We start from the raw sequence: 11,969 nt of genomic DNA on the forward strand, positions 1-11,969 counted from the left end.
TTATCTTGCCATCTATTATTATCTACACGCCTCACTTGCTTGCAAATAACAAGACAAGAGGATTGACAACCCTCTTGCGAGCATTGGGTGCAAGTTGTTTGTTCTTTTGTGTGCAACTGCTGAAGACGGCTGTGGTTGATATTCATATTGCTTCGATAAACCTTGGTTTCATAACTAAGAGAAACACTTACCCACTTTGTGGTGTGATAACCCATTCCTCTTCACGGAAAACCCAACGCAGATAACGAGTATCATGAAGGATTTCTAACGCAGTTGCCGGGGAACATCATCACCAAATACCAAGTAACTCCACACAAAATTTCATTCACTTGTTCCTCTTTTTATTTTCTGGTATATTTAGTATGTCTCATAAAAAATAAAAATACAAAAATATTTATCTTTTCTTGCTTAGCTTGTCACTAGATTGCATCTTCGCTCTCTAGTATACTTGAAAGTTGCTATCATGTCTGAATTTGAGAATGTTATCATTGAAAGTGCTAGTGAAGCTAGTGCCGGTGAGTTGGAGGAAGCGAGATTACTATTTGTTAACCCCACTCATGACCCTCCTATGGATCAAGTCCCTACTACTAACACTCACACAACCCTAAATTCTAAAATTTATCATGTGGGTGGCGGGAACATTATTGGAAAGAATGTCATCCAAAAATTCATTGAGTATTCTTTAGCTTCCCCTCTCGTTAAAGGATCTATAATTGATGAAACAAATTGTTATGTGGATGCTATCACTATGCTTATTTTGGAAATGGAAAGAAAATTTGTGCATCTCCATCCTATGCTTCAAATGATATTCTTGGGACTTCCCAGCTTGCATGATCCCGAGATTAAGGAATTTGCCACCACCATCCTTATTCATGAATTTGATTATATTTTGTGAAGCAAATGAAAATTTTATCTTCTATGGAATAAAATCTGAACGTCCTCCCATAGAAGCTATCCTCCATAATAAAGATGATATGCGTAGGATGGAATATAATGACTATCACGGATTTGGTATGAATATGAGGAGGAATGTGCTTCCCGAAGAATTAACACATTCTTTGTTTCTCCACACTTGTGATAAATTTGAATGTATTTCTAAAGGAATTAACTAAGGGTTTAATAAAGATTGGCAAGAACATACTATTAGGGATCCTATTAGTTATGAAATACATGTCTTATATGAGGAACCCTTAGATGATTATGATGTTAGGAATGATTGTATAAATCCCTTTGAGTACTTGATTGCTTCAACCAGGATGGGAAAAGGTTATTTATTAAGTAAAATTTTGGAGGAAATAATTTTTAAATATATGAAGGGATCCAACACTTGAAACTATGCAATATGCCTAGCTAGGGTTGTAAAACAATAGCGCTTGTTGGGAGGCAACCCAATAGTTATCTTAGCATTTTGGTTTTTATTCCTGTTAGTGTGTGGTAAAATGATTATTTCCTCTATAATGATTGTATTTTTAGGTTTTAATTCATGCTTGTGCCAAGTAAAGCCTTTGGGATGATTTGCATGATGAGTAGAATTGATACAGTGCAAAAACAGAAACTTTGATGTCAAGTGCAGAATTTCTCTGATTTTACTGGAAAGCCTTTTTAAGCTTAATTTTTTACTCAGTATTTCTATACAAATTCCTCAGGTTTTACTAAGTTTTGAGAATTTTTGGACTTACAAAAGTATAGGTTCAATACAGATTACTACACAATGTTCTGTTTCAGTTAGATTTTGTTTTTGCACGTGTAATTTGCTTGTTTTGATAGTGCTATGGATTGTATCGGGGGTATAAGACATGGAAGAGTTAAGATAAAGTGACCTATGATAAAATAAAATAAGAATCAATATGTAACATCACCTGAACGTATTTGATATGTTGATTATACTAACGGATCTCACGAAGTTTTGTTGAGTTTTATGTGATTGAAGTTTTCAAGTTTTGGGTATTGTCACGATGGAAAAAGGATTGAGGAGCATCAAACTCCTAAGCTTGGGTATGCCCAAGGCACCCCAAGGTAATATTCTAGGAAGACTCAAGCATCTAAGCTTGGGGATACCCCGGAAGGCATCCCCTCTTTTCGTCTCAATCCATCGGTATGTTACTTGGAGCTATATTTTTATTCATCACATGACATGAATTTTTCTTGGAGTGTCATTTTATTTTACTTTTAGTATACCATAGTCATTGTTTGTTGGACACACCAATTTGATAGAGATACCACATCAACACAATTTGTTAGAATACTCTATGTGCTACACTTATATCTTTTGAGCTTAGAAGTTGCTCTAGTACTTCACTTAAGTCTTTTTAAGCACGATGGCATGTAAATTTTATATAAATATTATGCGCTCGTTCTTCACTTATATTTATAGTTGTACAAATAGTGATGGTAATTTGTGTGGGTCATAAGAGATGATAAAAACATCATGTAACACATATAGATTAATTGTGGGTTAATGATATTGATGTGGTGATATGAAAGAGGTGTGAGTGCATTATTATTAATTCATATATTTATCGATATTAAAAGATCTTAAACTTCTTGTTCATCTAAAAATTTAAAAAGGCATGATGATGATGTGTGAGCATTTCTATTCCTCGTTGAAAACCTTGTGTTGTTTTTAGTCGGAGTCGCGCGATGGTTAACTCCAACCAACCCTCTCCCTCGGGGCATGCGAGTAGTACTTTGATTTGTGATAAAACTAATAAAACTTTGCAATAAGTATATGAGTTCTTCATGACTAATATGATACCATGGCATACGCACTTTCACCTCCTCATATTTGCTAGACTCTTCGGTATCGTGCATCGCCCGTTCTCACCTTGAGGATTGGTGCAACTTCTGTCGGTGCATCCAAACCCTGTGACATGACACGCTCTGTTGCACATAAACCTTTTTTATATCCTCCTCAAAACAGCCACCATACCTACCTATCATGGCATTTTCATAGCCATTCCGAGATATATTGCCATGCAAATGCCATCGTCACTTCACATGACTAGTTCGTTCATCATCATAATGTTGGAAATATGCCCTAGAGGCAATAATAAATTAGTTATTATTATATTTCTTAGTTCATGATAATCGTTTATTATCCATGCTATAATTGTATTGATTGGAAACACAATACTTGTGTGGATACATAGACAAAACACTGTCCCTAGTAAGCCTCTAGTTGACTAGCTCGTTGATCAAAGATGGTCAAGGTTTCCTGGCCATAGGCAAGTGTTGTCACTTGATAACGGGATCACATCATTAGGAGAATCATGTGATGGACTAGACCCAAACTAATAGACGTAGCATGCTGATCGTGTCATTTTGTTGCTACTATTTTCTACGTGTCAAGTATTTGTTCCTATGACCATGAGATCATATAACTCACGGACACCGGAGGAATGCTTTATGTGTATCAAACGTCGCAACGTAACTGGGTGACTATAAATATGCTCTACAGGTATCTCCGAAGGTGTTCGTTGAGTTAGTATAGATCGAGACTGGGATTTGTCACTCCGTGTGACGGAGAGGTATCTCGGGGCCCACTCGGTAATACAACATCACACACAAGCCTTGCAAGCAATGTAACTTAATGTAAGTTGCGGGATCTTGTATTACGGAACGAGTAAAGAGACTTGCCGGTAAACGAGATTGAAATAGGTATGCGGATACTAACGATCGAATCTCGGGCAAGTAACATACCGAAGGACAAAGGGAATGACATACGGGATTATATGAATCCTTGGCACTAAGGTTCAAACGATAAGATCTTCGTAGAATATGTAGGATCCAATATGGGCATCCAGGTCCCGCTATTGGATATTGACCGAGGAGTCTCTCGGGTCATGTCTACATAGTTCTCGAACCCGCAGGGTCTGCACACTTAAGGTTCGACGTTGTTTTATGCGTATTTGAGTTATATGGTTGGTTACCGAATGTTGTTCGGAGTCCCGGATGAGATCACGGACGTCACGGGGGTTTCCGGAATGGTCCGGAAACGAAGATTGATATATAGGATGACCTCATTTGGTTACCGGAAGGTTTTCGTGCATTACCGGAAAAGTTTCGGGCTCATCGGTAGTGTACCGGGAGTGCCGGGAGGGGTGCCGGGGACCATCGGGAGGGGTGTCACGCCCCAAGGGGTCTCATGGGCTGTGGGAAGAGATAAACCAGCCCCTAGTGGGCTGGAATAAGTTCCCACTAAGGCCCATAAGGTTTGAGAAGGAAAAAACACAAGGTGGAAAGAGTTTCCAAGTGGGAAGGTGGAATCCTACTCCAAGTAGGATTGGAGTAGGACTCCTCCACCTCCAATTTCGGCCAAACCTTTAGGTTTTGAGGCTGCCTCCTCCCCTCCCTCCCACCTATACATACGGAGGTTTTAGGGCTGATTTGAGACGACTTTTCCACGGCAGCCCGACCACATACCTCCACAGTTTTTCCTCTAGATCGTGTTTCTGCGGAGCTCGGGCGGAGCCCTGCTGAGACAAGGTCATCACCAACCTCCGGAGCGCCGTCACGCTGCCGGAGAACTCTTCTACCTCTCCGTCTCTCTTGCTGGATCAAGAAGGCCGAGATCATCGTCAAGCTGTACGTGTGCTGAATGCGGAGGTGCCGTCCGTTCGGTACTAGATCGTGGGACTGATCGCGGGATTGTTCGCGGGGCGGATCGAGGGTCGTGAGGACGTTCCACTACATCAACCGCGTTCTCTAACGCTTCTGCTGTACGGTCTACAAGGGTACGTAGATCACTCATCCCCTCTCGTAGATGGACATCACCATGATAGGTCTTCGTGCGCGTAGGAAAATTTTTGTTTCCCATGCGTCGTTCCCCAACACATAATGCTTTGCATGATCATATAGAGCTGACATAGTATTTTTTACAAAGCCACCGCTCATCATATTTTTTATACATGTCACGCTAGATCTTTGCACATCCTGGTACACATCCACGGGCATTCATGCAGAGTCATATCGTCCTATCAGTTTTCATGATGATTTGTAAGTAAATAAAAGTGTGATGATCATAATTATTAGAGCATTGTCCCAGTGAGGAAATGAAAATGGGGGAGGCCAAATGAACCCACCATAAAAAAAAGAGAAAAAACAGACAAGGGACTTTGCTACTATCCTTTACCACACTTGTGCCTCAAAGTGACACCTTGTTCTTCATATAGAGAGTCTCATGTTATATCATTCATATGCTAGTGGGAAACTATTTTCATAAAGTTGGCTTGTCTATTACGATGACATGCATCCTCAAATGCCCGAGGTCTTCATGAGAAAGCAAGTTGCATGCACACCCACTTAGCTTCAGTGGAGCTTTCATACACTTATAGCTCTTGTGCATCGTTTGCATGGCAATCCCTACTCCTCACATCAATATCTATCGACGCGCATCTCCATAGCTTGTCGGTATGCCTAGTTGATGTGAGACCATCTTCTACACTTTTACCCCTTTGAAACCTACCACCACATTCTATTCAACCTTTATGCTATGTCCAATGGTTCACACTCATGTACTGCGTGACAAATGAAAAGTTGATGCATATTGAAAAAGTACGATGCAATTGCCTGACTTGAAGACCGTGGTGCTTGACATTTATATTAATGTGGTGAAGATGGAGCCATGCCTTGCTAATATAATAAAGATGGATAGGGGGTAAAACATTTTTTGAGGATCGTATACTTTTAAAGATTAATGATTTGCTGCTTATACCTATAAGTATTGCTATGTTTGTTAATTCGTTGTTTATTAATGAGCATACATGCATAAGGTTACATCATGGATAGCATGTCACATGAAAAAAATGTTTTATCATTTACCTACTCGAGGACGAGCATGAACTAAGCTCGGGGATGCTTGATACGTCTGCAACGTATCAATAATTTTTTATTGTCCCATGCTGATATATTACCATTCTAGTATGATTTTGGGGTATTTATTTACCATCTTATATTATTTTTTAGCACTAACCTATTGACCCAGCGCCCAGTGTTAGTTGTTGTTTTGTGCGTGTTTTTCACTTTGCAGGTTTTCCATACCAAACGAGGCCCAATTGCGCTGAAACCTTTTGGTTATTTTTCTCGGACCAAAGGAAGACCAACGAGCATCAAAGAAGGCTGGAGGCCTCTCGAGGGGCCCTCGAGCTAATAGAGCATGACCTAGGGGGCACCCTGATAGCTTGTGCCTCCCTCGTGGCCCTCCCAACTCTGTTCTTTGGCTTATAAATTCTCATCTACCCTAAAAACACCATAGAGAGTCCCAAAACACTTTTTACGCAGATGGAAGTCTCTATTCCGATGGGAGGCCATATGGAGCTCCGATCCGACACCCTGCCGGAGGGGGGATCGATTACGGAGGGCCTCTTCATCAACCTTGCTGCCCTCACGATGATGTGTGAGTAGTTCACCACAGACCTACGGGTCCACAGTCAGTACCTAGATGGCAATCTCTCTCTCTCTCTTTGATCTTCAATACAATGATCATCACATCTTCGCTTTGTACCATATGATGTAATTCCTTTTGTGCGGTGCGTTTGTTGGGATCCTAAAAATTGTGGGTTTATGTTCAGATTATTCATGATAAATATTTGATTCACATCTGAATACTTATATGATTCTTATGTGCATGATTATGATAGCTTCGTAATAATCTCCGATTTATTGAAATAGTTTGGCCAACTAGATCGATATTTCTTCGGTGAGAGAGGTGCATCGTGGTAGGTTCAACCTGGCAATTTCTATATCCCAGTGACAAAAGGGGACAATATGCGCCTTTGTGTTGGTGCTACTAAGGATAAAATGATGTGGTTTATTCATATTGCTTGAGTTTACTTTGTCAACATCATGTCATTGTTCTCTATGCATTACTCTGTTTTACTTAACACTCTAGATGCATGCTGGATAGCGGTCAATGAGTGGAGTAATAGTAACAGGTGACGCATGAGTCGTCCTATTTGTTTATGGACATGATGCCTATATACACATGATCATTACTGTGAAAATGACATAACTATCCGCTTTTCTTCCAGTTGCCCAACATTAATTTGTTTACCCATCGTATGATATTTTTCCATGAGAGATGCCATTAGGGAAAGTTATGGCCCCGGGTCTATTCACAACATATTGATAAAGCCTTCATTACCTTGCTGCCATTTACTTGTTTTTATTTCATATTGCTATCTACAATTATCTACATGCCTCACTTGCTTGCAAATAACAAGACAACATGATTGACAACCCTCTTGCCCGCATTGGGTGCAGATTGTTTGTTATTTTGTGTGCGGCCGATGAAGACGGTTGTGGTTGATATTCCTATTGGTTCGATACCTTTGTTTCATAACCGAGAGAAATGCTTAGCCACTTTGTGTTGCGATAACCCGTTCCTCTTCACGAAAACCCAGCGCAGATCATGAGTATCACTCATGCCATGCTTAAATAGCTATGGGTGGATAATGATTTATCTTGTGTGTCAACATCCATTGAAATGGTGGTGATGTAGTATGTTAGTATGTTATTCTCCTGTGAGTAATTCAAGTAGCTTGACTTGGCACATGTGCAACCATGTAGTTGATTCAAAACCAATGCAACCTTCCTAATATTTATATTCAGCGTGTTTACATCCTACTCATGCTAGTGTTCATCGTTAATTATTTTCAATGCATGATTATGACCATTTTCGCTCTCTATCTGGTCGCTTCTCAATCTAATTGCTAGCCTTCACCTGTACTAGGCGATAATACTGCTTGTGCATCCAAAATCCTTAAATCCAAGTTGTTCCAAATGAGCCCACTATACCTACCTACATGTGGTATTGCCCCGTTGTTCCAAGTAAATTTACATGTGACACCTCTACTCACTCAAATAAACATCTATTGTGTGTGCTCGTACTCCTCCTGGAGCAAAAGAACGGTTAGTATCTTCCAAGGTAATGAGGTTATTTTCAAGATGGGGGTTTATTTGCCTATCATTACACGAGAGAGGCTGATAATTGTTGCCAAAAGTATGTGGAAGTGATAAGAAAACAATAAAAAATATAGATAGGTCGAGATGTATCAAGGCTCGTACTCACTACACCGAGATGGTGTTGGAAGACTGGCGGCTTGCATTCCTACGGGCATAGGCCGAACAGGAGTACAACGTCCGCCTTCGTGACAAGCACCGACGCGCAGAGGAGCAACTCGCCGCCAACCCGACCATCGCGAGGGTGTGTACGTGGGCGAGAACGAGGTGTTGCTTCCGTACTTCCACACCGTTTTGTGAATCCTGCCACTACCACTCGCGGTACCGTGTCCGTTAGGCACAGCTAGCCTTCAAGGAGCTCGACGAAGCGGAAGATGAAGTCTACAACAAGGATGACGAGGACAAAGACGTCGCCAGCTCCTCGGCGCCTCGCCGGCACGACGACGATGTCGTCATGTCAGCAGGCGCCGTCGATAGCGAGGAAGAGTAGAGCATGCAAGGTTGTTGGTGCTCGGGGTCCCACGAAGTCCACGACTCCTCCCGTGTCGTTGAAGCCAAGCTTGGCGAGCTGATCATCGTCGGCGGATTAGCAACAAGCAGGCTGCGAAGGCAAAGCTTCATTTTATGGGGCTCATGGCCGATCGGACACGAGGAAAGGACGTCAACGATCATCTTAGGCTAGAGTTAGAGTCCGGTCTAGTTTAAATATGTCAAAAACTATCCGATTTTATGTAAAATTATCCAAGTAGAAATGAATATGGTTGAGTAGTTTAAATATGCATCAAATTTATTCAATTTCATTAAATTTCAAACAAAATACAACTGGATATATGCGACTAGTTTTGAATGGCTATTTCCCGCATTAGCATTCGCGGTCTGACTTCCCCCAATTTGTTGATCGGATGCAGTGTTTTATTTTTTAGGATCGGCGTTGGAGGTGGACTAGGTGGATCCGGATCCGTGGCAAAGGAGGACGTCGATGAGCCAACGGGAATGTATCTGGTGCACCCGTACTTGTGGTGCTATCGATGCACCGGATGCTATATAACATCTCGAAAAATCTGAAAAATAATTAGCACGTTAGCACAACATCGATGTAGGATGTCACAAAAAATCATATCAAAATTCAATATATTTTTTAAGATACAGAAATGACAAATTTGACATCAATGTAATAATGCGTCAAATCTAAAGCATAAGTTATGTTATATACTGTTCAGTTTTGAATTTGTCATTTTTGTTTTTTGATTTATGTTTCGAGTTTTGACTTGAAATTTTTATGAGAACATACATGGATGTTGTGTGAAAGTGATAATTTCTTTTTTCAGATTTTTTTTAAACCTTCTAAAAGCGCAACTTGAATTTGATGCACCGATAGCATCACAACCTCCGGTGCATCACATATTTTCCCCTGAGCCATCTTGAGATAATCCTTACCGTGGAGTGAAGAGGGCGTATTAGAAAACAGAAAACGTAACAGCACATCCAGGGCGTGGGGAGAAGCGCGTCTAGCCGTCTACTAAAAGAAAGGAGCTTCCCTTCCCCACCGGACCCTCCCTAACAAACCCCCGTTCCTGTTTTAAGATCCGATCTCCTCTTCCCCCCTCCCCCTCCCTCCCTCCTGACCACCCCCTCCTCGCGCTCCAGCTAAATCCACGCCACCGATGGCCCGCACGGGCCTCGCGGACGCTACGGCGCCGGACGCCGACGCAATGCCGGCCGCCACCAAGGACGCCGCCGACGTGCGCATGATCTCCACCAAGGAGCTGCAGGCGCACGCCGCCGCGGACGACCTCTGGATCTCCATCTCCGGGGACGTCTACGACGTCACGCCGTGGCTGCGCTACCACCCGGGCGGCGAGGTCCCGCTCATCACCCTCGCCGGCCAGGACGCCACCGACGCCTTCATGGCCTACCACCCGCCCTCCGTGCGCCCGCTCCTCCGCCGCTTCTTCGTCGGCCGCCTCTCCGACTACACCGTCCCCCCCGCCTCCGCCGACTTCCGCCGCCTCCTCGCGCAGCTCTCATCCGCGGGCCTCTTCGAGCGCGTCGGCCACACCCCCAAGTTCCTGCTCGTCGCAATGTCGGTGCTCTTCTGCGTCGCCCTCTACTGCGTCCTCGCCTGTTCCAGCACCGGGGCCCACATGTTCGCCGGCGGCCTCATTGGCTTCATCTGGATCCAGTCGGGCTGGATTGGCCATGACTCCGGCCACCACCAGATCACCAGTCACCCCGCGCTCAACCGCCTCCTGCAGGTGGTCTCCGGGAACTGCCTCACCGGCCTCGGCATCGCCTGGTGGAAGTTCAACCACAACACACACCACATCTCCTGCAACAGCCTCGACCATGACCCGGACCTCCAGCACTTGCCGCTCTTCGCGGTTTCCACCAAGCTCTTCAACAACCTTTGGTCAGTCTGCTACGAGCGCACCTTGGCGTTCGATGCCATATCCAAGTTCTTCGTCAGCTACCAGCACTGGACATTTTACCCGGTGATGGGATTTGCAAGGATAAATCTTCTAGTGCAGTCAATCGTGTTCCTCATCACACAAAAGAAGGTGCGGCAGCGTTGGCTGGAGATCGCCGGTGTGGCCGCGTTCTGGGTTTGGTACCCCTTGCTGGTGTCTTGCCTGCCGAATTGGTGGGAGAGGGTGGCTTTTGTGCTTGCAAGCTTTGTGATCACGGGGATTCAGCATGTGCAGTTCTGCCTCAACCACTTCTCATCAGCAGTTTATGTCGGGCCACCAAAGGGGAACGACTGGTTTGAGAGGCAAACCGCGGGCACACTTGATATCAAGTGCTCCCCGTGGATGGATTGGTTCCATGGTGGTCTGCAGTTCCAGGTTGAACACCATTTGTTTCCCCGCCTGCCTCGGTGCCACTATAGGATGGTCGCGCCGATTGTGCGCGACCTTTGCAAGAAGCACGGGCTGTCTTATGGTGCTGCCACATTCTGGGAGGCAAATGTAATGACATGGAAGACGCTAAGGGCTGCAGCATTGCAGGCCAGGGACGCCACTACTGGATCTGCGCCCAAGAATCTGGTCTGGGAAGCTTTGAACACCCATGGATGACTGGGATCAGGACTGGAGTATGACACAATTGCTAGGGTCGAGCAATTATCTGATTGCTTCTCGATTGCATAGAGAGATTGATCTATTTAGCTGTTGGAGTCGTGTTGGATTTTTCGTGTTACCAAGTGACTATCTTTGCAGTTCAATCGTGGGTTCATGCTTCAGTTGTGTACTTGTACACCATATTTAGATTATTGGGTTCTCCCTATCACGGTAACTATTATCAATGGTACTTGATTTATATCATAGATCCGTGGCTTATCTTTACACCCATTTCATTTTGCTTGCAAGTTCATGAAACTGTAAACTCAATTGATGGTTGGTAGCATGTATATCCTGCTGCTATGGCCAGCTTGAACTGCGTTTTGGGAAACATGACGATTCCAATAATAAACGTTTAGCCATTTTGTCTACTGCGTGTGTATGCCCTTCATGGTTTGATACATATTTTCCATTCACTGGAGTGACAATTTCTTTGTATCTACTTGTAGGCATTTGTAAAATGGCTTGTTAAAATAGTTGACAGGGCATAGAAACACTATTCTTGATTCTGCTATTTCTGAAGAGTTGTCAAATAGTTTTCGCTGTGATCAAGTTTTCAGATTTACGAACCGTGTTATATGCTGCCTAGAGACTGTCTAGCTGGATTCGCCGGACAATTCAAGAAAGATACTATCCATTGGTTTTGTGTTTGCATCTGTATATCATAAGTTCACAATCCGTAGCATCATTTGTCTTGGCGCAAAACCAGAGACTACAATTCCATGCTACTGTTCTTGCATAACTGATGTACTCCCTCCGTTTCATAATATAAGAGTGTTTTTGACACTAGTTTAGGGTTAAAAACGTTTTCTATATTATGAACGTAGGGAGTAATGTGAAACTAAGAGTAATTTGTCAAGTCCTAGACAATTCCTGGCTGTGATCAACAGATGC

At 43.3% G+C, this 11,969-nt stretch overlaps 1 protein-coding gene across 1 annotated transcript; it reads left to right on the forward strand.

Annotated features, from left to right (window-relative positions):
* Positions 1-9,451: 9,451 nt before the first annotated feature.
* LOC123394924 (delta(8)-fatty-acid desaturase 2) lies at positions 9,452-11,446 on the forward strand. The gene has a single exon (XM_045089810.1). The coding sequence runs from the start codon at positions 9,624-9,626 to the stop codon at positions 11,031-11,033; it is 1,410 nt and encodes a 469-aa protein (XP_044945745.1). The 5' UTR covers positions 9,452-9,623; the 3' UTR covers positions 11,034-11,446.
* Positions 11,447-11,969: the final 523 nt, after the last annotated feature.

Source organism: Hordeum vulgare, chromosome 5H, assembly GCF_904849725.1.
Source record: "Hordeum vulgare subsp. vulgare chromosome 5H, MorexV3_pseudomolecules_assembly, whole genome shotgun sequence".
In the NCBI taxonomy this organism is placed as follows: Eukaryota; Viridiplantae; Streptophyta; class Magnoliopsida; order Poales; family Poaceae; genus Hordeum; species Hordeum vulgare.